The sequence below is a fragment of the Triturus cristatus genome, chromosome 6 (assembly GCF_964204655.1).
Source record: "Triturus cristatus chromosome 6, aTriCri1.1, whole genome shotgun sequence".
Taxonomy (NCBI): Eukaryota; Metazoa; Chordata; class Amphibia; order Caudata; family Salamandridae; genus Triturus; species Triturus cristatus.
Window position 1 is genome coordinate 997,619,946 of NC_140589.1, and position 27,942 is coordinate 997,647,887.

The 27,942-nt window shown below is 41.9% G+C and overlaps 1 protein-coding gene across 1 annotated transcript in view; it reads right to left on the reverse strand.

The window, feature by feature from the left end:
* Positions 1 to 2,114: 2,114 nt before the first annotated feature.
* LOC146820909 (VIP peptides-like) overlaps positions 2,115 to 27,942 on the reverse strand; it is a 44,791-nt gene continuing 18,963 nt past the window's right edge. The window contains exons 4-7 of the mRNA XM_085611787.1: positions 26,762 to 26,866; positions 19,199 to 19,330; positions 12,115 to 12,229; positions 2,115 to 4,154 (exon numbers count right to left, since the gene is read on the reverse strand). Of these exons, the coding sequence (XP_085467913.1) occupies positions 4,146 to 4,154; positions 12,115 to 12,229; positions 19,199 to 19,330; positions 26,762 to 26,866 (361 nt within the window). The 3' untranslated portion in view covers positions 2,115 to 4,145. The remainder of the gene's footprint in view (positions 4,155 to 12,114; positions 12,230 to 19,198; positions 19,331 to 26,761; positions 26,867 to 27,942) is intronic.

Genomic DNA, 27,942 nt, shown 5'->3' on the forward strand with positions numbered 1-27,942 from the left:
GGTACTTTCTTGTTACCAGTAAGTACTGGTTGTGTGCTATATATATGTTATTTTTGTGCTACAGTAATTTTATATTTGGTGCTAAGTGCTAAATATCTAAAAGTGCTAATTCCTGACAGTGGTCCATGTGGCCCTGTCCCCTGTACATATAATCCCTTGTAAATTCTGCCCGTGCCTGTTGGCACATTGAAAAGTGTGTGTTTTTATCTAATGTGTTGTGTATAATACAAAGGCTATTTTTATAGAATACCTTGTGTGGAGTTTCCTTTGTGGTGGGCCTTGGGTGTTGTTGCTGGGTGCGCGCGCAAACGCTTTACACCTTGCCTCAGAGATAAGCCTGACTGCTCGTGCCAAGCTACCAAGGGGGTGAGCAGGGGTTATCTTTGGCGTGTAACTTCCTTGCCCTGACTAGAGTGGTGGTTTCTGCCTGGCTTTGGCGCAAGCCCTAGCCAACCAGAAATCGCCAGTTCTAACACTGACTGTAAAACTTTTCACCAGGAAAAAAACCTGGTACTTCTCCTCAATATGCTCTCCATCGTTGTTGGCTTTAACACATACCCTTGTCTTGGTCAAGTGCAACCAGGTGACAGCGGTTGGCACTTAATGCTTTTTAGTGCCATTTTGAACATTAAACTTTAAAAAAATGTATCTTTAGCTCTACTGATTGGATGTTTGTTCTGTTGGTGTCAGTTAATTTATTGAAACTTACTCTAAACTTGTTTGAGGTTTTTCTTGTGTTGTGTTTTGAGTTTATTATTCATTGAGTACTGTATAAATACTCTACACATTGCCTCTAACTTAAGCCTGTCTGCTCTGTGAGATAGCTACTAGGAAGCTGAGCTCAGGTTAATTAAACAACTTTAAGGGTTCACCCTGACAAGGGTTGTAAGGGTGGTGGTTAATATTTGTGGTGATTACTCACCCCCCTCAACTAATACCCCAATTCCATACATGGAGGATTCAAGGGCATATATGCAAGCCGCTATCGCCACCACAACTTCACTGTTTTGGACGTTGTGGTGGCGATAGGGGCTATGCCCTATTTGCAAGGCACTGTTAGGAAACATAACGTGGCTTAACACTGCCTTGTAAATAAGGCACTCTTTTACACTATACTTAGCGTGAAAGGGAATGGCAATGGGTGTTGCGGTGGGCCTTCCACCACAACACCCATTGGTTTTGACGCTGCCCTATATTTACAAGGGTGGCGTAAATATGGGGCAGTGCCAAATTAAGACCAGGGAAAACCTGGTCTTCCCCCGACGAAATGAGGAGAAATGTTTAATTTCTCCTCGTTTTTGCTGTTTCCATGTATGCTCCGTATTTCAGGACACATGGAAACAGCAAAACGCCATTAATTATTTAAGTGCAGGAATTTGTCCCTTCCTGCACATAAACCATCATTAAAGAAATATGATGTTTTGCAACTTCTAAGTGTGTTCCATTAGCACCAGCGCAGGAGGAAACACAAGGCTGCACCATATTTTTCTAAATATGGTGCAGCCCTGCTCTTCCCTTGTAAATATGCCCCTAAATTATTTTCCCTTCCACCTCATGATAGTATACTGCGGATGAATCCTGAAGAAGCAATAATGATATTGAACAGTTAACCACTGAAAAGGTTGCTTTTGGAGAAGCCCCTATGACAAGAAGCCCCTCGGACAAGGGTGCTCATACTTGTGAAACTTAAGAGAGTGATGAACGGTGTAAGTACAAGCAGTGCACTGCACACGCTACAGAGCAAGCAACATTAGGATTACACCCTACAAAGCAAACAAGATAAGGATTATGGCCTAAAAAGTGATCTAGATCTGGATGTTTAGTAGTCATCTTGACACAGGACTCACAGTAGACTTCCTCCCAAGAGTCAGACACAAATCTGTTTAGCTACACCTCTCATTCCTTTCTGGAAGGATCTGGAGTCTCGCCTCATCATGGAACTCATATCCTCAAGTAGCCAAAGTACCCCACTGCAGACGCTATCATAAGAATGGACGAAATACTCATTCTATTTGCAAATATAATTTAATATTGAACAAATGCTCCTGTTAGGTGCTGCTCTATGTGGAAACAATACTGGCAGCATAAACAGCAAAGAAAAAAAAGCATCAGAATTTGCAGTGATAATAAAATGTCTTTATTGGCGGAATATTTCACAAGTTACATTCATTTTGAAAAAATATCATAATCTCCCAGGATTTACCTTATATATATATATAGATATATTTAAAGGATGTATGTCATCAGCAAATGTACAGATAATGTAATCACCACATTATGTTGCTGCATTGAGCTGATTTACATCAAGTTAATCAGGGGCAATTTCTCTATGCATAATGCACGTGGTTGGCTATTCTAAACTTAAAAATTCTTCATCAGCCTTCGCAGGTATTCTAAAGGGTATACATTACAGCATTTGCTCTGGATATTGGACATTGTAAAAAATAGTGCAAAAATAAAAAATAGGCTTCTCACTTTGAATGTTTGGTTTTCTTGAAACTCAGGGCCTTTTGGCGGAGCAATGGTGGAGCAGTATACAACTGAGAATGGGCCATTGTGTTTGGTGCTCTCTTGCAAAGAGGCATACAGTTCACACGAGAAAATAAATACCATATTCTTTTTGTATCCGAAGCATTTTAAGAAAGTTTGTTTCTGCACTGCAGTTCCTTCTTCAGGATGTGTTTCTGTAAATATTCCTTACGTGGAAAAAGTTCAGCATGGAAACTCATATTTACCTTTGTACTGAGACAGAATGCCACTCAGACAAACCTGGTGTGATAAGGCTCGGGCATGTGTTTTGCTTCTGTGTACTTTTTCTAAAAAAATACTCATCGATTATTAAATAGGGTTCTAAGAAGCGCATTGAAGTAAGACATATGAAGTGTGTGTGGGCTAACTGAAGATGTCCCAATGGAAAAGAAAGATGAGTTGGGTGGCAATAACCATCTGTTGTTTCTGCGCCAAGAGGCCCAAGGGTGAACCTGCACTTTATCAATACGTGCTATGTTATGTTTTGTTATGTTAGGTTAATGGACATTTTGATATTTTTTAATCTATTTTGTTTAATTGTGACTCAATGTTGCTCAAAGACCTCTTGAGTTTTTGCTCTTCGGATCATTCAATTTACACATCAAGAGGTGCCACGATTGATGGGAATGTGTTCAGTTTCAGTGCCTTCACAGAAAGGGCCAAATCATTTTGGTGAGCTTAGAAAAGATGGCAACAGGACCAGGGAGTATCAACTTTGGCTCAGTTTTAAGATCAGTTGAAATGAGGGGAAGACCATGCGCAAGCGAGCTACAGAGCTCCTCTATGCCATCTTTATAACTCTACAGTGACTAAGTGTGGCAATAAGAATGTTTTTTATTTGAATTGCATTTCTCCATTGATTTACTTCTTGCAGCGAGAGTGATATGTTAAAACGACTCTCCATGATTCATCTATTAACCAAGGAATATTTTTCTCTTATCATTTGAATGCCTTAGTGTAAGTAGTCAACTGTTTACACCACTCTATGCACATTTTAGCGGAGGAGACACGTGTTTTATTTTAAAATATGACCACAAACTCAGTACCTCCTGCATGTTCTAATTAAATGTGCACTGTGTAAATGAACACTTTTGTCATGTCGCTCGTGCTCACTTGCTCAATTGTTTTATTCTTTTTAGTGCAGTGGAGGTTGGGAAGTAGCTCGACCTGCCCCCTACTCACGTGCCCTCATGCACAAAGCGGTTGTGAAGCCATCTTGCCCCACGATGAGTACACAGGAGATGTAGCGTTGTAGGTAGGCCTTACATCACATCATCATTGTGTAAATAAAGTCACCTTCAGCTCAACACGCCCCTGGGCGCACAGCCATCTTTCAAATACATTTATTGAACTAAAGGATTTACATCATATGACGTCACAGGATGTTCATGAGTGAACGGCTTGCATACATATTTACAGCTTTAGGTGGAGATCTCAAAAGGAATATTTACAGTGTAAACGTCAACGTTTATATTTAGAGATAGGGGCCAGAGTCATCACAAGTTCCACTTCACGACAGATTTGTTTTGGTTTTAATAAGTTATCCTTTTGAAATAGTATGCTGAAATCGACAAAATAGGAAACTTGCTTTCGACGAGGCGCCAGTCACAGCTCCTTCAGAGATTCTGCAAAACAAAATGGATGTGTGTGTTTAAATGGCAATTTAGGCTCACGAATCTCAGGAGACGTCACTGAAAAAGAAATTGTGAAGAAATGCAAACAGAACCTATATTGTCACAAAATATGCTTGAATGCCCACAAGAATGCAGTCACTTCACTATTTCTAATGCTAGTGGTTGAGTGTGTGTATGCAAGTTTATGATTTTTGATAAACCACATACTTTTGCATTCCGGATATTCATACTTTATACTCATAAAACGGATGTAATCTGACAAAGTGACTGTTGCTACATGATGTAAAGGAATGTTATTAGTAGTTAGATTGATCAGTTTGCTGTGCTTTCTGTACTTTCTATGGAGAGAAAAATACACTACTTTAGTTTTAAAATGTTGCACTATTTGCAAAATCTCATGTTCAACCTGAAAATAGTTTTCCAGTTCTTATTTGCCCTTTGCCTGAGTCTCAGTTTGCATGCGAAAAATCAAAAGAAAAATAATCGAAGTTCACCGGTCAGAAAGAACATAGGGGCATATCAGCAACACCCGGCAATAATTATCGCTCAACGCTCTTAGCGTGAGGATAATTATCGCCGGGTAACGTGGATTTTTATCGCTGAGATAGCGTGCTATTTGCAACGCTTATCTCCTCAGCGATAAAAATCCTCACGCTAACTGCCTAACGTGAGATTATCGCTGGAAACCCAGCGATAATCTCACGTAGTGTTGCGTTAGCTTGCTGACAGGGACTCACAAACTTAGCCATGATATCCACCTTCCATAGGATATCATGGATAAGTCAGTCCTGAAGCAGGCGTAAGGAAAGTAGCGATAACAGGGGTTATCGCTACTTTTCCTGCCGCTATGCTTCATAGCATGGGGCTTGATGATAGGAGAAACGTCGCTTAGAGACATTTCTCCTGTCATGTTAGGTCAGGAATGCCCACTTTGCATCTCATTAGAGATGCAAAGCTGGGCGTTAGGAATCCCCACGCTAAAGCAAGGTTTCACGCGTTAGCGTGGCCTTGCTAATTAGGCGATAAAATTATCGCCGCTTTTCGGCCGAAAACGGCCGCAAAAGCTGCTATAATTTTTTATCGCCAGCTTGTAAATATGCCCCATAAGGAGGGAAAACACAATGCTAGAGGACCTAAAATATTGGGAGTCTCCAAGACAATAATCGAGCATAGGGAAGTGGTGACTTTATTTGCAGTAACAATTTAAATACTGAAGTTAAAAAAAATGACAAATTCTCTGCGCACACGTGAAGAACTTATTTAAGACTTTATTGGTTGAATGAGAACTCTTAGAGCGGCAGATAAGACATTTATGTTTTAGCAAAATTAATGGTTTGACAAGCCCTGATGAAACAAGCCATTATGGACGTAAATCACAAGAGAAGATAAAATGACAAAGACTGGTGAACAATGCCTTCATAAAATTGGTGAATTTGAATCAATGAATGAAAGAATTGTATTATTAAGTGCAGTGAATCTCCAAGGATGGTGAAATGAAGAATGGAAAGACCAAAAAGTGTTTCTGTAGCTGAAGACTCTAAGGGGCATATTTACGAAGAAATGACGGAGGGCGATGTAGCCTCCTTGACTCAAGGCCGTGCTCTGCCACTTCTATAGCGCAGGGCTGCACCATATTTACAAGGATACGATGCAGCCCTGGATTTCCCCCAGTTCTGGTGCCAATTTAGCTGCCAGGCACCAACAGACACACCCTTACACCATAGTGCAAGGGTGCCTGCATTGAGAGGAATTATTGTTTATGTGCAAGGTGTTCCTTCCTGCACCCAAACAATCTTTATATGGTGTTTTGTAACTTCTATGTGTGCTGCTTAATGCAACACACATAAAAGTTGCAAAATGTCATTTATTAATGATTGTTTATGTGCAGGAAGGGACACCTTCCTGCAGATAGACAATCATTAGCCTTTTGTTGTTTCTATGTGTCCTGCACAACGCAGCACATATGGAATCAGCAAAAACGAGGAGAAATTAAACATTTCTCATCGTTGCGCCAGGGTAAGACCAGGTTTCCCTGGTGTTAATTTTGCCACTGCCCCATATTTACTCCACCCTTGTAAATCAATGGGTGTAGGGGTGGAATGCCCACCACATCACCCATTGCCCGCTCCTTTCACACTAATTATTGCATGAAAGGGGGCTTTTTTTACAAGGCAGCACTAAGCCACGTTAAGTGGCTTAACGCTGCCTTGTAAATAAGGAGAAGCCCCTATCGCCACCACAACTTCTTCAAAAGTGACGTTGTGGTGGCTCTAGGGGCTTGTAAATATGCCCCTAAATGCTTTAAAAAGGAGAAGACGGGCATCCAGAGCCAAATATGGCCATGTTTCTTGGGTGCTCCTAGTTGGGTCCCCAATGTTCTTCCTTCCGAGGCTTCTCAGGGTACCTTACGTATGCCTGCAGATATATGGCAACTTGTGGTGCCTCTGTTGAAGGTGGAATTATGACCATTGCTACATTAAAATAGCAAGGGCCTCACCTTTCTCCCAAACCTAGCTTTACTGAGGTGACAAGCTCCACACACACAGAAAAACTGAGTCAGTGGTGACAACTCCATTTGAGGTGCTATGCAGCGTGAGAGTCGGGCATTGCGAGAACCGCTCTATCTAGAGCACAAGGGTTCAGGTACATGAAAAAGGGCAAGGCCTTCAAATTGCTGCAGGACCAGGCCTGTCATGAATCCAAGATAGCATCCTAGAGCTAGACAGGAAGAGGATCCCGCTGCTTGACATAGTGCCCTGATCCACTGTGGTCTGGCATTGACGTGGAACTAATAAATGTAGATGGGTGCCATGGGGGGTTTGACTACACTAGATCTGCATTTTCTGAGAAGATTAACTAGTGGGACCATTGGTATACTGAACAGCATAGTAAGACGTAAGACTTGCTGGAGGCCCCATTGTAGCCTATTGGCACTTCTCAGCCACATATATTCGTGGGCGACACGTCTGAGAGGTGGAGGTGCAAAGAGGATTTCTTTCAACCACGTGGAAGGCACAGTAAGGGACAGAAGAGAAATGTCTGAGGAGCCGAAATTTACACAGAGAGGATGAAACCTCCTGCGCTCTATTAACATATTGCGGTCAGATCAGGTGGAGAAGACCTATATTATTGGGAAGACTGAGAGGGATAGGTAAGAACGCTTCAAAGGCTACCAAACAGTATTAGGAGTATGGAGTGGGAGCACGGCAAAGTGAGAAGCAGAACCATAGGGGCAGACTTACAAGCCCCTTGCGAAAGTTTTTTCGCCACCGCTGCGTCACTTTTGTGACGCAGTGGTGGCGTAAACAATGCACCAATATGCAACATATTTACAACGTGACGCATCTAGTGAGATGAGTCACGTTATAAAGCCCTGCGCTACATTTTACCTGCATCAGGTATAATGTATGCAGGGTGGGCGTTCCGTCGCAAGGAAGCCCCGTAAAAGTTACGCAGTGAAATCTACACGATTTCACTGAGTCACTTTTACATCCCAGCTGCGTCAAATCCTTACGCCTGCTTGAAGCAGGCATAAGGAGTGACGCAGCATAAAAAAGTATAGGGCACTCCTGAGCAATGTTGGAGTTGAGTCACGCATGCGACACAACTCCAGCACTGCATCACCCTTACGGTGACAGATACGTCACGCATCTGTCTATCCTTGTGCCATGGTGCTCCGCATTGTAAATGCGTCGCAAGGGGGTTTTTGAGTCACGCAAAATAACTGGCGCATCCCTGCTAATATGCAGGGATGCGCCAGTTATTGTAAATCTGCCCCATAGAGTCTTAGTGTATCCACTGAAGGAGTTGGACACTGCAGTGTGAAATTTGATTTACAACAATGCAATAGAGGATATCACATTGCTAAATGCCAAAATTCAGCATCTCGATGACTTGATGAGGGGGGAACACATCTGAGGGTTTTGGAGGTCCCCCAGTTGGTCTGAGTTAGCGATAGTTTTTGATCGTTGAGGATGGCATGGTGGCATTGGAGAAATAAGAATGATAGTGCGTTTAAAGTTATTCTCCTTAACTGTGTTTAAAAGTGCTAATAGAAGCCTATTATAACTAGCAGTGTTTTGAACAATGCACATAGAATTAATCTGACACCACAGTGGAGGCTGCACTAAAACTGAAAAAGCATAGCTATTTTACAGAGCACATGGCTCTGGGCCCTCTTTATGCAAAAGTCCAAATCAAAAATCACAAGCGTATCAATTATATATGGGCAATCGATTTGCTCACATCTATATTTTAAGAGAGCAAGTTGCCCCATTATATGGCTCAATAGCTGTTTTCTCATACTGCCTTCTGGAAAGCAAGAAAAGTAATAAAATGCGTTACGAGGTATTCAAGTGTCGTGATAGGAGTTTGCCATTCTTCCGTTGGGCATAGTATAGCGAATAATTTGCCATTTGAAGAAAGAAGCCTCTCTAGTATTGTGGGTCAACAGAATAGGTCTTTTTCCCCAGAGATCCCTCACCACACATTATTTTATGCTGGCTAAATATAAGGAACAGCTTGGTTTTGACCTGAATTGAGACCAACTGTGTGTTGCATGCATCAGATTTCTTCACCATGCCCCAGGTGCTGCGACTGATGGTAAGGTGTGTTTTCACTTCTCTAGAGCAGCAAGGCCATTTGGGCAAGTGTCTGGCCTCTCAAATTTAAAAAGTAGTTGAGCTGAAGTCATGTGGCTTAGCAATGTCCCTTTAATTTTCCGAGTCAACAAAAGCGCAAACTGTCTCATGGGAGTCTGAATGAACCAATTTAGTTTACATTAACTGTATTCCGGCTGACTGTATGCAAACAGCAAAACTACTTGGGTGCATTCGGCGAAGTAGTAGAGTGCTCATTAAACTAATGTGTTGCATTTAGAGGTGAAGAGATAACCATTACCCAACTCAATTTTTAGACCTGGATTTCTCATTGTCGAAAAATACAGTCTTTCATCCAAAGCTCTTAACATATTTTACAGGCTCTAGACGTATTGTTGAAAACATTCATATTGTATATGCAGTGCCAAGAAAAGATGATTGATCAGAAAACAGCAGTTTCCACTCAAAGTACAAATATATGTCAAGACAATTTAAAATGGGTTGGAAACGTGTAACAAGGGAGGGTAGTGACCAGCATGGAGGGACTCTATATGTTTATTTCTTTATTTTATGTGTTTCTTTATTTGTTTTTTTTTTACCTATGTATAAATTAATGTATTATTTTAAGGAAAAAGTTGAAGGAATGATGAAGGGTCTGAATTTATCGAAACTGATTGTTTATGAAATGTTTAAGATGAAGAGGACAGTGGCGTACAGCCAAGGACCATTTGGAGGGATTCTTCATGAAAAGGAAAATGAGGTGGAGGAAAGAAAAATAAACTCTTGTTTTTTTCTGTTAGCCCCATTGTGAATGGTGTTGGGGAGGAGGGCTACAAGAGATCGTAATGGAACCTGCCACAGTCGTAAATAATGAATTTGCTTTTTGGAACGTTTACAATGGCATTGAAGATTTCTGAAATACTTTTTGACACTAGCAGCAAAAAAGAATTATGAGAGCAGACGTCTTTGAAGGCGAACTTCAAATGTCAAGACTGCTTTGCAATCTGTAAAGTAAAAACACAGAGATTGCATACATCTTTAGAAAACTCAGCCAAGCTCTTGTGAGAGTAACCTTGCTTAAAAGGACTGTGGTGTGGAATATAAATGCGGCCACTTTTGAATAGGCTGCAGTAAAGTAACCATACGACTTCCTGTCGATGGATCACTACCTTTCAGGTCCTGGGAATATATTTTCCAAACTATGTTTTAAAGTAGGTCTGTCCAAGTGGATCAAATGAACAGAACGAAGGCCCCAACTCTCACAAATCACTGAATTGTTTGCAGATAGACCTGGGCTGGAAACAAGATGCCGCATTGACGATGATGCACTTGGTAATCTTAATGAAAAAAAAGTTCTTCCTAAGCATTCACCAAAGAAAAAAAATGAACCTCAAATCAATTTCGTTTTCATCTCTGAAGGTCCTGATTTCTATTGAGCTTTGTTTTGGTAGATTACAGTGCATAATGGTCTTCCTTTTTGGAAGCTGCTGAAAATTGGGATTGACTACCAAAGTACGCACATTGTCAATATTGAGGCCAAGGGCTGCACAGGCATGATTTACCAAGGTCCATAGGTGCTAGCAGGGTCATGAGCAGGAACAAGTCATAGGGTTTTGAGACACTTTTCAGGGTGCTACAAGTGCATCTAAGGAGTAAATGTTCAATTTGTTGGTTTTTCAAGTTTCACCTTCTTTACACAAGACTCGCTGCGCTGCTGGAAGGCAGCTTGTTTGATAGGCGATTTCTCATAAATATATTGTTGACTCTTTCTGTTAAAAAAGTTCAGATCCATATGCAGATGACTGGGGAAACAGAAAGTACCCATCAACATTATCCATGTGCTCAGATAATTTTTATAAGTGTCAACATTTAGTTTGTGGTTTTTGGCCGTAAGAATTCAACTGAGAGTATCTCATTGGCATTTGTGAAGAATGTAATGTTTCATTGATTAATAAGGATTTACAAAGACATCGTGGTTAATCTTTCATCTGTATTTAAGGTTTCTGTCAGTTTTTGCTGCTTGGGACTCTGGACTGTAAGATGAAGTACCTAGTGGCACTTTCTGGTATTTCATGGCATTCCCTGCTCTTCACAGTTGAACCCCCCATCCCAGTAATATGACCGCTGTGACCATTTAAACAATGGTGGAATGGAGCAGATTCAACTTTGGATGTGCCTTCTGCATCAGCCTGCAGCTTCAGCCCTGTATGAATGACAGTAAAACTGTCTAAGTCACTTACATCCAGTCCTTTTACAAGAGCGCTGTGATGGAGGAGGAGCACGGGGGAACTGTTCACCTGGTTGCTCTCTCTTGACACAGACATTCCAGTCATGTGATTTACCTTAGCATCACTCCTCCTACGAACGAGCTTGCAGCAGCATCCTCGGGCACAACATGATAGTATGCTTTCAGTATTATAATGCAGAGGTAGGAAAGTAGACTGCTACATTTCAATTAGCAGATAATGTGGCATTTTTGCTTGATCCCAATATCTTTTGTTAAATTTGTCTGTTATTTGGTGATTTTTTTAATTCCACTGACCAGGGGGCAGAGGAGCATCGCCCTTCTGCTTTCTCGCAGTGCGAGAAAGCAGAAGGGTTTGGTTGGTCGCTCCTGCAACAGGGCAGGGGAGGAGTGGCTTGCCCACTGTTGTGGGTGCTGACTGTTTGGCCGGCCCTCTGGGGCCGACCAAACCAGTCATGCGTACGCTGCCATTTTCCCCATGTTGGCTGCATTTAGCCTACATTGAGAAAATGGCCTCCCCATAGGCTCCTGGCTGGGCGCCGTCCCCACCAATCACAACACTGCCATTGCAGCATTGTGATTGGCCTAGGAGAGGGGAAGGAGGCTGCCTGCCTTCTACGAGGAGCTAAATATATATATTTTTTATATAAATAAAATTACACCCCTCCCCCGCCCCCCCACCCACGACTCATGCCGGCCGTGACTGCCACTGATGTTATCTTTAAATCTTTTTCTTAAAAATATTTAGCTTTAGATTATGTTAATTTGTCACTTTTTGAGACTTGCCATTCCAGTCATATATAAAGCACTTTAAGTTTTCCATTTCTGGTTTTCACCTATCTTACTCATACTCCCTAACTACAAATACGTATCTATTTCACCTCTTACTCTTTCCTTTCCAATACCTTGCTCTGTATCTAACTGTATACAAATTTGTGCTTTTTCGTATTAATTGAAAATGGATTGTGACAGTTTCACCCCGCTTTCGGTAAATTCTAAAGCAGTATGAGTGCACTGGCAGAGTGAGTCACAAAAAGAGAAATTAGTCACTCATTCATGATGATATATGCCACCCAGAGGGAAGTTTTAAGTACGAAATTAGACGCACCAATGGAAGGTGGTTAAGCAGGTCCTCTACTGTGACATCATCGTAATACTCCGAAAAGGGTGGTTCGCTGAGATCTGTGTCATCTTGAAGGTTTGCTGGGTTGATTTCTTCCTGGCTGTTGCAGGGAAAGAACACAGGTTTTAGTGTCTGGATCAAAATGTGTCTCAATATACACTGTACTTTCTTTAATGATAAGAAAGATATCTATTTGGTACAACGTTTTGTTGAGTGCTTGAACAATAACAACAACAAAGTACACATTTACAGAATACTTGAAAAACACTGCTTTTCCATGACGTATATCATCAGGGCTTCACTGAGAACAACACCGTGAGAAAGTGAACTATTAATTGGGGGTGGATGTTAGTTCATCACAAATATTAATCATAAAGTAACTAATTTGTTAGGTGCCGGTAAAGGTTTGAGAATTTTAAAGCTGCACTCAATACTCGGTAGCTATTGAATAGAGAAGGCAGTCTTAACTTTGAGAAAATGTGGAAACTATTTAGAAATACCAAAGCAGTTAAAAAGTTGAAACCATAACCCAATAAAGCTCTCACTTCAAGATATAAAATAATAGTAAAATGTAGTTAGTAAAATTACACTAAAACAACAAAACTCCAATAATGTGGATCAGACCTATGAATTTTTAAAGATTTAGGTAAAATAGCACCAAAAAGCACTAAGTGCTACTTGTGGTCCATGGCTGTGTTGGAATGGAAGCTAGGTGTGATTTTAGGCCGACCACAGTGGGGCCCTAGTCGGGTACAAAAAGTAGATCAGTCCAACAACTGCCTAGATGTAGGGAAACATTTCAAGTTCCAATCTGAAAAAGGACTTTGTTATTTTTTTGAGAAAAACCTCTTCTTTCTCCACACATGGCAACACTAAAATGTAGTCCTATGCCATAGAACCGCCAATCAGATGCTTTTGGGGTCAGTCCCTTTCAAGCTCTGGAGCAAAAAGTTCCCAAATGTGTTTAGATATCCAAACAACCACTACAGTATACTTCCAAGTTCCCAGGTACTCAGGGAAAGCACTTTGAGACTCATTATGTTAGGCCGTAGGCAACAGCAAAGTCCAGGACCAGTTACCACCAGTCAGCTGGAATTCTTTACAGGAATGCCCTCTTAAGTTTTTTTATGTCCCTGAAGCCGCACAGGGGATCAGCCTTATGATCCTTTGGTATCTTTCTGACCTTGGATTTCAAGTGGAAGGGGGGTCCAACCAAGCTCCTCAGGTTCTTCTCACGGTTGCCAAGTGCAGGCGGTTCAGTCCACCTGGTATCCTTTTGCAAGTCCAGCAGTCATCAGAGGTAGGATGGGTGAAGATTTAGCTTTGTAGGGATCGCACCTATGGGTGGGGGACAAGCTGCATCACTTCTAGTTCCTCTCTGACCAATGGAGTAAACACTCCCAATGCAATAACCTACCGACTTTTGCAGTAGTTACTATTTGCTTAACTGCATGCAGGACCATTATGCAAAGTGTCAGTGCAAATCCAATATCGTTAAGGTCTATAGCCACACTAAACTTTGGCTCTGAGGCTGGTGGTATACGTGGGAGGCATACTATGGCAATCCTAGTGTCCTCCTACATATAACATTAAAATCCAGTTTGAAGCAGGCTCTCTTCTCACAACAAGCCCAAAGACAGAAGTATGGTAGGACAAAAGCAGGGTTCCTCCGCAACCAGGCACAATAAACATAACAATTGTCCTGGGATCCTGTTCTATCCCTTTCAAGTGTGGCTCACCAGACCTGTCAGGAAGCATTTGACACTGAGGTGTCAATAGAATACCAATTGACCCAACCCTGCATATTCTATTGAGCTCAGAAGAGTATTCTCTGCCCATTTTGGCCAGCCTATTAGGCACTCCTGTAAGGAACTTCACACTTCTGTCACAATACTTCCCAGGCTGAGAACCAGCTGGAAATTGACAAAGGCTCATGCTAATTATCATTCTGACAGCTCACGCAGGCAAAGAGTAACTTTCTATAAGTTACTTTTACTTAATATTTATTAAAAGTTGGACTTCTCTATGGAATTGTTTTTGAATAACTATTAAAATTGCAGTTTCATTAGTTTTCTAGTTGGTCCCATTCCGAGATACAATATTAGTATCTAAATCTGTACTCTGGTTTTCTATGTAGGACAGCTAGGCCTGCTACAATGAAAATGGCTTTTGGGTCCTTGTCACTGTATGAATCTTGTTTGCTTGTTACTATAGTGTATGGCACAGTAAGTGCTAAATATCCAGAAGTGACATTTAACTTTCCATGCCATGGGAGCAGTTTATACACCATATAAAATGGCTCTATAGGAGAGTTAAATACACCAATCAGGGAAGAGCCAATGCCTACATGTTTTAGGGGTCAGAGCATATACACTGGGCATTGGACAGTGGTGCCCCAGTGTGCAGAGGCCAAAAACTAGCAAACAAAATTCAGTAAAAAATACGGGTGACCATGCAAAAATTGGTATTTTCTCAAAAACATGAAAGAGTCACCCTGAAGAACAGTGGCAGCCTGGGCACAAACAAATCTGCATTGATCCGTAAAAAATAGGGGTGACTATGCAAAAATTGGCATTTTCTCAAAAACATGAACAAGTGACCCTGAAGAACAGTGGCAGCCTGGACACAAACAAATCAGCATTGATCAGGAAACGCATATCCTAGGTCTTGCTTAGCCCCTTAGCTGCTGGAGCTTTCAACCCCCACTTTGAACCTTTTTTATTGTCTGACTTGAGAGTGCAACTGTCTCCAGACAATTAAGTGAGGATTACTAGGAGAAGGGCTGTGGCTCCATCCACATGTTGAGAGCCTGGAGTATGTCATTGGATTGGGCAGTTTGCATTTTCCTAAAATTTCTGTGAGAGAAAGTTCAGGAATCTACAGGGATCTACAAATTTCCTATCAGACAATGTTCCTATGGATCAATCCAGAGACAATGAAGTCCTTGTGAAGAAGTGAACGTATAATCAGTCAGGGTTTCTAGTTTGATGATGCTGTCCTTGGTACCTCAGATACAGGTAGTATGTAGTTCAGGTATCTTGCAATTCGAAATTTCAAGAATATTGCAAGTTGCCTTTTATCCATAGGATGTAGATGGTGCCTAAAACAAGGGTTGAATGGTGGGATAGTCTGATGAGTCGCATCCTGGATTGCCTGAAGATAGGGCAACTCCTCTCAGTAGCCAAGATGTGAACCTATAGAGAATTATTTAAATGAAAAGTGTTAAGTGTCTCTTTAAGAGGCTCAAAGTTAGGACGGTAAAATCCACAAAGAGCAATAAAACCTCTTAAGCAGTCTTATAATACTTGATTGAATGTAAAGCTCAATAATGAAGAGATTGGCTTCACACCAAAAGTCATTCTGGTTTTAGGAAAGAGAAAGGAGGTTGTAGAATACAGATGTATAATCCAGTGAAAGACCAAACTGAGAGCAGCTAAAATCAGGAACAGAGATTAGAGGAAGAGAGCAAATGCTTTGCAATGCACCTTTCTCCAGAAGAGCCCATTATATATGCTTCCGACAGGAAAGGGTTTCTGCTTCACTTTGTATTGAGACGTTCAGTCAACATATAGCAACAAAAACAGGGCAGATTAAAAGGCGTACTTCTGCCCCAATCTGTAATTCATGGCATCTACTTCGCAAACAAAGAAGCCCAAGTTTAACGTCTTTGCCCCAACACCATACTTCCTAATTCAAGCCCCTGCTATTCCTGTTATGCACATAATTAACTTACAATACACCCCTCAGGTTGATTGCTAGAACAGAAACCTCAGAACAGACCATACACCGTGGATCCTAAGGAACATCCTGAACACAGTGTTAGAAATCAGGTTGTTGGTTTGCTGAAGTGGGAGCCCTGATCAAGCAACAGCCATAATCCCTTGCAGGGTGAACAACAAAAAGTCAATAAATAAACCTATGCTTAACCCTGGGTAGCTTGGCACAACAAGGAGTCAAGCTTCACTTAGAGGCAATTTGTGAAGTATTTATGCAGCCCACAAACAGTAATAATGTGGAAACACAACACAATAAAAATACCAGACCAATTTAGAAAAATAGGATATATTTTTATAAATTATTTGAAACTAAAACAACGGTCTAATCAATAGAACTGGAGCTATGATTTTAACGTATTTAGTAAATATAGTGCCTAAAAGATCGAACCGCCACTGCAGACATCTAGTCACAAGATGTGCCTCTAGCAGATAGGCGAGCAGATTGGTCCCAGTCTCATCCTGGCTCTCACTTCTCAGAGCAGTTTTTAGCTGAAAATATTCGAAGTCCCCACTTTAAATTTTGGCTATCTGGGTACTTTTAGCACCACTTCGAAGGGGCCAGGACTGGAGGGGCACCACGTGAAAGGTCAGAACTCACTCAGACTGGGTCCAGGAGCGGTTTCAGGAAGGAGGACGCCTTTTGTGTTCCTGTGGCCCTGAACAGAAGGACAGCAAACTAGCCCTTGTGAGACACTCTGGAGGCCCTTGGACATTTGAAGATCTAGTCCTTGTCCCCTAGCAGAAGGTATCAGAGCAGCAGGACAATTAGGGCAGCTATCCAGCAAGTCAGCAGTCTTCTAGAGCAGCAGTCCAGGGAATGTCAGTCCTTCCAGCCTCTCAGCAGTCCTTCTTTCTAACAGAGTATACACAGGTCCAGAAGTATACTGAAGACTTGGCATACATTTATACCTGTGTTCCCTCGCTCTGGTAAGTGGTAGAAGCTTCTAAATTGTGGTTTTAAGGTGCATGAAATGTCCTGACTATCCTGCCCTGGGTCCAAGCTGGCTTCAGTGACAATGCCGGGTTTATAGGCCCTTTGTTTGAAACCAGAGCACAGGCTAATAGTTGTAAGTGGGACTGTGCTCAGCACGCCACCCCCATACTGCCAGCAGAGCATGTGACCCAGATCAAGCTGCAGGTGCAAAAGGGTTAAGGGCAGAAAAATACCAACTTTCTAAAAGGGGTAGTTTTAAAATTGTGATCTAACACCCAACTTGACCATCAAAAAGGGCTCTTCACTACAGTTCCAAAGACACCAAACATGACATAGCTACCAGCTCCCAATTGGAAATTTTAGCTTATTAATTGTAATAACAAATCCCCAGTGTTATCCTATGGGAGGGGTAGGCCTCACAGTAGTGAAAAATGAATTTAGGAGTATTTCATTAATAGGACATATAACATTTAAAATAGCCATGTCCAACATTTTAATTGCACATAACCCTGCGCAATGAGCTGCCTTAAGTCTACCTTTGGAATGTCGTATAGGCTTCGCAATGAGTTTTAAATGCCAACACGAAATGAAGTTTATAACTGCATTCAGGTTGCGGTAGAAGACCTGGGACATGTTTTAGGGTGCTACTTTTAAGTGGGTGGCACAGTCAGTGCTGATGGGCCAATAGTAGCATTTAATTTACAGGCCCGTGTATATGACATACCACTCTACAAGAGACTTACAAGTACATTAAATATGCCAATTGGGTATAAGTCAAGGTAATCATGTTTTAGGGAACAAGCACAAGCACTATGGCATTGGATAGCAGTGGTACACTGCACAGGTTCCTCAGGCCAACAAAAATAAATGCAGCAGAAAATGGAAGCTGTGAGGTAAAATGCTTTGGGGAAGACCACCCTTAGGCTGACAGGTTTATCACAGGGCATCTCCGAACACGCTGCTTGCATGCATTATCTGCTTTCCTTCCACTTTGGCCAGTGTATGGCTTCCTGTGCGCTTGACTCTCCATTTAGCAGAAATTTAAAACTTCTGCTTTAATTTGGTCCATATTTGACAAGCACTTCTGGTTTCACCTAGGCCCGCGTAGTGTCTTCTCTAACATCTATAACAAATCCAAAATGCAGCTACTAGGGTACTGGTGTGGGGCTGTAAATGCATTTTGCATCACAGTAGACCATTGACTCTACATTCAGAAGTAAATTATCTTCAAAACAATGTGTAAAGTGCTTAAAATTATCATTTTGTAACACGCGGATAATTACATTAAAATTCGGAGTATGCTGTATTACAAATAATTCATACATGAGTTTTCAAAACATGCCTACATAATGTACATATGTATCTAAAAGAAGAAAACTGTGAAAGGCCAATTACTTGATAAATATTTATTTGTCCTTGTTTTCTTGTAATGATACCACCAGGGGCGTAACACAGGCCCCCGCATCCCTCGCGGTGCGGGGGGGCCCCCTCAGCACCCTATACAGGCCTGAGCACTCCGGATTAAATCCGGACCGGGGGGGCCCCTCCGTGTACATTGCAGGGGGGCCCCTTACATTTTTGTTACGCCAGTGGATACCACCACCTAAACTTATCTACATCCCTCAAATTTTAGAGGGAAAACTGCATGGGTCCCAATCCAGTCAATCTTTATGCTCAGCAGACAAAAGTCTGTAAAAAAGTCCCTTGCTTTACATAACAGAGACTGGAGATCATTCTCAGTGTTTGCACGATCACTACGTTCCTCATTACAAGTGGCCCGTAGTGAAGCTTGGTGTTCACTAAGAGTATCACTGACTGACACTACAGGCTATTACCACGCCTTAAACGGGCTATTACAAGTTGTAACACCTGTAATGAACAATAGCAGGACCACAACACAGTAACCACAGTGATTTCCGTTTGTTTTATTCATTATACGGGGTTCATTTGCAGGCTTTTATTCCACCTGCCATTAGCTATTCCTCATGTCCGTGGAATCACCAAACTACTTGTAATCCTGGCTGAAACAGGGCTGCTTTCTGCAGGAATGGGAATACCCATTTCACATGTGGCTGTGAAAGAAGGCAACCATTTTGAATAATCAGAAATATCTGAAAACAGGTTTAGTCTCATTTTAATACATTTGTGAACTGGTGGTTGTAGTACAAAGGACATTTAGCGAGCGTGTGCTTTCTGTTGACAAACGAGAACTATTAAATCAAATAACATGCATAAATAAATACATTTCAGGGACTTCCAGCGACCAAAATGTAATATGTAAGCAAAATAAACATGTTAACTTTCTTAAATATCTGTTTCATTAAAAACAATGTGTTTCAGTGTTATGATGATCAAATACCTTCGTTTTCCTTTAAGCATAGCATTTAAATACTTCTTTACAGCCATTTGCTTCCGTAAGCGGCTATATTTGTCAGTGAACACAGAGTCAGAATGGCGTTTGACTGGCATCTGGTCTTCCAAGGCATTGTTGCTGTTTTGGAGAGAACATATGAGAAACATATCTTAATTTTATATTTGACATTACCTGTGCAAAGTATTTTGTGGTGCAGCTGAAGAAATTAGATGTAATTTGGCAAGTAATTTACATATGTTGCTCTATGAAAAACATCATATTTTATACTCAGTTGAGGTGTAATAATTCATCAAATGTCTGTAACTCTAAATTCAACCCTTTGTTTTTTTTTATCAAGATATATGGTATTTTGGTCATCAATTACAAAATATAACCTGCATTTGACACTAGTCAGACAGTCAAAGACAACAGGAATTTACAATAAATGTGAAACTTCTCACTTTTATTCCTGTAATAGGAAAGCTCGCCTTTGTATGACCTCTCTCTAAGTACCTTCTTGATATCGGACCACCAAATGCCCTCTCCCACCGACATACTTTCGTAGCTTACTTGACCTGTTGTTTAAGTGGGTAATGCCTCTGTGTGCCCGTGTGTTTTTCAGGTCCAAGACTTTTTGATTTGAATAACATTTTATGTAAAATACACTTCAACTTTCAGCCAGCCCTCTTCATCCATTGATTACGTGTGTCATTCACATTTTTATTCCACCCCTTACAGCATACTGTGTGGGGCAATGGGTCATGCCACTTCAGATATTTGCTAACTTCAAGGTAAATCAAAGTAATTCCCTTTAGTGCCAATGACAACTATGGCAACGCGTGTTATCTTTGCTTTTAGCCAATGTTTATTTTCATACTAGTGAGTGCCCAGGAGCACAAAACCCATCACAAAGCAAACCAACCAAACTTTGATACAGCCATAAGGCTGACAGCCATTTCCAGACCAATCAAATTTGCCAATGCTTGTTTTCTATGTGCTTGCTATAGTGGGCATCCTTTCGTTACGGAGGGAAAACAATCACCTAGCCAAGTGGGGCCGGATGAGAGAGAAAATAAATAGTAATGATGTAAACATGGCATTTATTTGTCTGGAGTGTATTCATTCCCTGAGAGCCTATCACTTTCATTACATTTGTTAATAGCAGATGAGTGCTGCCAGAATACTCTGGGAGAGGCTTTGTAATCATAATGTGAGTGAGAACTTGAATGTGTTTCATGTATATGGGACTGTGGTCCATGTTCAACAAAGGATGTCACTGCCCCCAAATTGTGTATATTACAAGACACTGAGGCGTTCTATGGCTGTATAGAGACATACAGGTGGGGACCAAGGGGCAGATTTACTAAGGACTTGCATTGCCCTGCATGACGAAATTTGTCCAAAGCAACTCAAGTCCTTTTCTCGGATTTACTAAGCTACGCAAAGCTACACTGCGTGGTTTAGTAAGCACTGCCTTGCATTACTTTGTGCCGGGTAGGCGTTACATGAGTGGAGCATGGGCATTCCCATGCATCCACCCATGTATTTTGATGCAAACCCAGATTTACAAAGACTTTTAAACCTGAGTTTGCGCCAAAATGATGTGCCTGTCCGACGGAGGCATAACAAGAAGAATTTGAATAAATATCTTTGTTTCTCCTCATGAAGTCCTCTTTTTACCCATGCTGCATTCTGCAGTACATATAGAAAGAAAAGTGTGCCTTTATGGATTGCTTTTGTACAAAGAAGAATATGCCTCTAAGGATTGCTTTTGTTCAGGAAAGTGTGCCTTTCTGCACAAATGCAACCCTGCCATAACTCAAACACCCTTGTACTATGTTGCCTGTGTTGGTGCTAGGTAGCACAGGGTGCTCCAACAAAAAGAGAAAGTAGAAAAGCTCCATATCTTTGTAAATATCATTTCTGCCCTCTCCCTTTTACACAACGCAGTGCAATAAGTTGCCTTGCTCCGTTGTGTTGCTTGAAAGCCGATTAAATCTGCGCCCCCAAGTGTCCTTATTAGATCATGGAGCTCTGAGTTGACTAAAACAGCTTATTGATGTACATATGTAAGTAAGTGATGTCCTTTATAAAATGATTATTTCCATGTCATGTTCGATTACCCCAGAGATCACTTATGGTTTCCCTGGTTAGGCCAAAATATCTAATTATGTAATGGAATTTCTTTTGCTTTCTGGAACATCTAGATGTATTACTTTTGTTACAAACGCAGGCATAAGCGACATAGAATGCAAAACAATTTGCCTTAGCAACCTTAATTGGTCTGGCAATTACTGCCGACTTTTTCGCTTTACAAATGTTTGTCTCATTTAGAAATTGGTTTTGTAAATGTTTATTACAAAAAGCAATCAAAAATGTGTGGCCATGCATGTACACATGTACATGTAAAGGAGGCTATGTTGAAATGGTATTTGTAACTGAAGATGGGCACCCACAGGTACCCTGCACACATTTCGGCAGCCATCTTTGATTGGTTCTAAAGCCCATTCAATAATTGGAATCTCTTGGAATTCCCATGTGGGATGAAGAGAACCGCAGGGCAGGGGGCAGAATCCAGTACCAATGTCTGGGTAACAGCCAGGTACTCATAAAGTTAGAAAATAACCAATGGAACTTTACTGTATTTTTGAAAAAGAACACCTTAGCACACAAGAATATGGCATGGGAGGAGACCACTTTAGCACATAAGTGCATAGTGATCTTATACTAAGTTTGGGGGTTGGACATACTCTAGGGACCCACCTATGGGAGGGTTTGGAAAGAGGGGTGGTTACACCCATTTCCTTTGTCCAGTTTCGCGCCAGTGCAGGGGCAGGTAACCCCTGCAACCGGTTTGAACTGGACTATGCAAAGGGACACCAAGTGTGTCCCCAGTGCAGGACTTCAAAGCACCAGAGAGTGCTCCCGCCCAGCCCCAATACACATCTGCCTGTCTGGGGAGGTGGTTACACCTCCCTGGGACAGGAAACCTATTGTCCAGGCCTCCCCTGCCGGAGTTTCCCTCAGCAGCAGGAGGCCAGTCCTGTGTCTGTGGCAGAGGCATCCATGTTGTGATGCCAGGGCTCAAGAGAGTCCTACCGGGTTAGACCAGTGTGAACATGTCTCTCCCTCTAGAAGGGTAGAATGCTACCCCCGCCGGCAGAACTGGTGGGGGGGGGTAGTATTCCAAAGAGTTTGACACCAAACACTACATGTTTCCGTGCAGCCATCCCAAAGTTAGCATTTACCGCGAGGTTATAATGCACTTAAGAGTATATGGTCAGGCTGCACCACAAACAGCATCAGAGGAGGTTCTCCGAACGCTGCAGAGGGGCTCTGCTCATGCAGGGGCACCCTCTCACATAAAAACCAAGCACTCTTCCTTCAGAATAGTTAAGGCCTGCCATAGGAGTTTTTATATGTGTGTGCAAAGGTAGTGATATAGGTAGCCTATACCACTGTAAGGGGTGCAAGCACACCCTTACCCAGGCTGCAGTAGCAGACCTGTGGTGTCATTGTGGAGTGCTTCCCAGGGGTGGCATAATACATGCGTCAGCCCCTGGTAGGCCTCTGAGGTACCTATGCCCTAGTTACATAGTATACCATATACTAGAGGCTTATAAGACACTCCAGAATCCAATTAGATATGTACCTAATGTACATGCAAACCATTTTACAGAGAAAGCAGATAGACTGGGGCCCTGAATAGCAGGGCCCCAGCCCAACTAAGTCATAACCCAGCAAAACACCAGGCAAAACGTGGGGGCAACCATATAGTCAGATTCCACCTTCCTACAGTTGTGATGTGACTACTAGTTTCTAATAAATGATCACAGGTGAGTACCAACTTAATTTTCTTACTACAAGAGTAGTCAAGCGCCCAAACATGCCTCAACCTACATCAAATAGGAGAACGATACACCGGCAGTTAAGGAGAGCTAAAGGTTCACAGAAATGGTGATTACACTTAACTGTACAATATCATGCTACATCACTGACGAGCTCCCTCACTTCACAATGATAAGGTAAAAGACCGAAATCCTCCGTGATGTCATAGATCTCTAAAACAATGAATATAACCTGAGTAGTGCACAGAAATGTTATCATAGATAATGCCAAAGCACTGATACAAGCACACACATGTATTTTATCTTAAGCTTTTATAACGTGTATAGAAATCAACAGACTCTGTCACTAGCACTGAAATGAATAATGACGGCCAAATAAATTAAAAAGTAAGTCTGCATTGATAACAACTTTGCAACAAAGCTATGCCTGACACTATCTCAATACCCTCTTTTGGAATTCCCTCCCCCAGTTTTCCTATGAACATGCAGGACTGTCTTTGGGGGACTGCCCAGTGGCAGAACATGTCTAATTTAAAGTGCTTTGTATTGGCAATCACTCTTTAAGGGATCAGCCATGATTCCGTAAAGAATAAACTTGCCTAACAACTTCCATTACACTCCTTGAGATCTACTTTTCCAGAGGAGAAGCCATATAACATGCATGGCAATTGAGATTTTAGGACATGCGTTATCGGGAAGTTTTTACTTACAATCGAAAATGCGTTACCTAGCTCAGCCAGCCAAGCCCTGTCTAGCATGTCCTCTGCACCCAACCCAAACTCTAGAAGCACAAATATGGAATGCATAGCATAGCACACAGTGCACAAAGTTGTCAACGCGAAAGGCATAAATAGTGATATTCTGGCCCCTTTGGCAGAGTGTAAGGGTGAAGAAAGATGAGGGAGAGTGAGAAGGGGACACCCGACGCTTGGCGGGACAAGGAAAGGAGGTGGGGAAGGAGGAAGTAGAACGAGACAAGACTGATATAACAGATTTAACAGGTTTCACTTCTCTTCACCAACATCTCATAAGCTCCATGACCTCTTGTGGCTCATCACCTTTTATGCTACTTTCCTTCTCTAAACCTCTTGATACTAATTTTCTGACACCTTACCTCTTGTACGGAACACTATTGCTTTGTAACTAGGCCTGTGCTATGCAAATCCCTTTCCACATACATTAGCATGTTTTATCAGATGGAACTGAAGAACGAATATTCCTCGGTGAAACCTTAACTGGTTTTTTTTTGGGATTCACTTTTCTAACTGTAAGTAATTAGGGTGTTAGAGACATTTTTTCCCGACCAGGTCTCACCTCAAAAGACATAAGAAAAAAACCTACAAATTGACGGAAGGCATTGGATTTAATATAAGATTAATTTGGCCGAGAAATCTTTTTTTGATTTCCCAATCTGCATAAATTAAAATTGGACAATATTTTTTGTGGATATGACCCTTTTCTTATACTTATAGGTAACTTGAAGCCTGTGAGCTGTTAGAAATTAGACATTTTGCCACATACAAATCAATTATGATCCTTACATTTCAGAATTATCTGGGTTCCATGGAAAGCTCCTTGTTACAAAGTGTCCCAAAGAAAAAAATGCCTGCAATAGCATCAGACTCTTGAGGTCCCAGAAAACTAAACAATTCAGTGTGAAATGATGAAATAATCCTTAGCTATGACTCACATGAAAATTGAATGTAAGGGCTTACTTCATTTTCATATGTTCATATGCCAAGCAAGATACTTGCAAGGAGACTGGTTCGAGGAAACAATGGGCCTCATTTTGATGGCAGTCAGACAAGCGTCCAACAGCCACAGGTTCGGGCTTGAGACTGCCCGACAAGGAGTACGGGGTCTGACTTTATTACATACAACTGCCGTACAGGTGGTTGTAAACATCCCTTTTTCCATTGCGGCTTGTGCTGCGACCCGTAAGAGGGCCGCAGCACAAGCCGCAATAGAAAAATAGTTTGTTTTTGAACATCCATGCACTGTGTACCAGGCACCATGCGGTGCCTGGCCCACGGTGCATGGATGCTTGGGTGGCTACCACATGTGCCCCCAGCCACATCACAGAGGAATACGGGGGACAGGGGCCATTCTAGGGGTCCCAAAAGTCCCTGTCTGACAGTCTTTTCAATGGCAGTGAAACTGCCATGAAAAGGCTGTTGGAAAGGGACATCGCAATCCCTGTGGCAGTGCCTGCACAGGCCCTGTCCCATTGTAGGGATTACGGTTCGACTGACACCTTGAAGGGCTCCAGGAACCTGTCTGTTCATCCGACCGCTACCGTCTGACTGACCTCATCGTAATGTGGCGGTTGGACCACTATCCTGGATCTCAGGCAGACCGCCACCAATGGCCTGCCAGTGGTGGTCCACCTGACATTTTAATCAGGCTCATAGGTTCCAACAAGACAATCTTTACCCCAATCCACTATCTGATAGAAAAAAACAGTGAGAAATTTTGAAGCTGTGACATTTTGCAAAATCCAGCGTTTGCATATTCACGATTTTCACTTGTATAGTAAAAGAAAATTCACCGGCCTATAGTGGACTCAACGTGAATGGTACAAATAACCTAAACAGTGTGGTATATTTTGAGCTGGAGAAATATTAAAGCCCGTGTTTACCTACAACAGCATGCTGCTCAACTGTGCCTGTTACTCCAGGCTCATTTTTAAAAGGATTATCAGCACTGATTCAGTGCCCTGAAATAAAAATCACACAGACCATATGCTATCCTAACAGCTACAATTGGTGAGTTCTGCAGAAAATGCAACATGCGGCACCTAAAACATACCCATAAATAAAATGTAAATGTCCAGTATTTGTAAAGTGCGAACAATTACCCGAAGGTGTCAAGGCACTGGGGGCCCTCGGGAAGTTTAAGCAAGCTATTGCCCAGAGTCACATGGTGCTAGGCTGATCTGCCACCAGTGTCAAGGAAAGAACCGGGAGCCCCCAGGTTATGAAGTCAGACACACTGGCCGCTGCGCCACATCTCTTCCACCTCCCAAATAAGGCAACATTTGCCAGAATCATGTTTCATTTAACACCTCAGTGACACTAGACTCAGGTTTCCTCTTTTCGAATCATGCCATGCTTGATATTTTGGTGCTTATATTCCCTCACTTATCCATTCATTCATTTCCATCACTATAATTTCTGGCATGTTTCAATTTTCCTTAAGCTTAACAGGTGAATACAGCAGTTAAACACAACTTGTGCCCAGTTCAGTCATTTCAAAAGGCAGCACCTAGCTTACTAAAAGCCATGAGGGTATTGAAAGCCCATCAAATGTCTTGAGAATGCGTGGAATGATTGGACTCTTCAAAATGTGAGAGTATGTAATTTTAGATGATTTTATAAACATTGTCCTGGAGTGCAATCTTATGACTTGAGATAGATTCCCATAAAAAGTAAGTGCAACATGTAGGGATCCTTCCCTTGAACAGAGTATGCTCTCATTCAAGACACACTGATTAAACATACTTTACACAACCATGCAATATGCTGACATGCATGTAGCTACCCAGTGAGACTTTGCAGCTATTATCAGTTCTCTAATTCCTATGTTAAAATGTAAGTATATATATTAAGTACATCGCACACTAAAGTCCCCCATGCTTGACCCATCATCGTGCTCAGATGTTTTTTTGTTTAACGCCTAAAAATATAACTTTCGGTTATCATGGTAGTGAGAGGGTCTTTACCTCACTCGTTTTCCAATGAGAGACTCTAGGTATTTCCTCGCAGACAGCTGGCCCAAGAGTTTGCTGTAACCGCTGGTAAAAAGCCCATCAGCATGTCTTGAATTTCTAAGTCAGATAAAAGAAGCAATAAGGCAAAAAAGTAAATTTTCCTATTCATGACTAAATTGAAATCTCATAGGTTAATGCAGTTAATTGTTTCTTCTAGGTTTTCACTTGTATTGCCAAAATTGTCAACTTTGCAAAAGTGTCCTGAGAGCTCCAGGCTTTTATGCCTATTCTTTGTGCACGCAGGTTGGTAGGCCCGTGCCTAATTTGACTCTGTGGTTGCCGGTGGGGGTCGCCGTCACTCATTTCTGGGGTTTGACACTTATTTTCTACATCAGACATGTAAGGGAGGAAGAGAAAGCTATAGAAACTGTCACAAAGGGATAAAGCAGGAGCCTACAAGAGTGAGATAAAGGGGCAGGGAGTGTCTGGCAGTAGATTGGGGAGGCATGAGATGGACTTAACACTACAAAACCTTGCTTTTTGGTGCACCTACATTTAATCGCCCCGACTACTGCCTTTGGAGCAGAATCTAGGGCACCAACACTCATTCTTTACAAATTAAACCCCGGAAGTGGTCTAGACACTTTTGTGGCAAATTCTTTACTGCTAATTATGTGGACCACAAGTAGCACCAGCGCAATATGAAGTGTGTTTTTTTTTTATCATTTGCTTGGACGTGTGAACACATGCAAATGAGAGAAAGCATTTGCCAATATGCCTGCGCCATATTACAGATGTAGGCAAATGGGTAAATCAGCCCTCTGGAGCACGCTAACTATAAGTGACAAGAAAATGGTATATAATTGGTGCACCTGATGACTGCACGATTTTAGAGGGGGTATCACGGGCCTCAGGGATCCCCAGCATACCACCTGAGAAAGCTGCAGCCACACACAACACCCTTGGCACTTCTTAGACAGTAAGTCGGTGTGCATATGCAATGAGCAGTTTTAGCATGCATGTACTTGCAGAGGTGACATATGTTCAGGAAAGTGTACAATTCTCTTTAGAAGGGTGCATTGATTACTGTGGGTCTATGGGACAGAACAGAAGTGCTGGATAGAAATGTATGAATACGGCTGAAACCACTAATAACTACACTGGATGTAGGCCATTCTATTATCTTTCTGTCA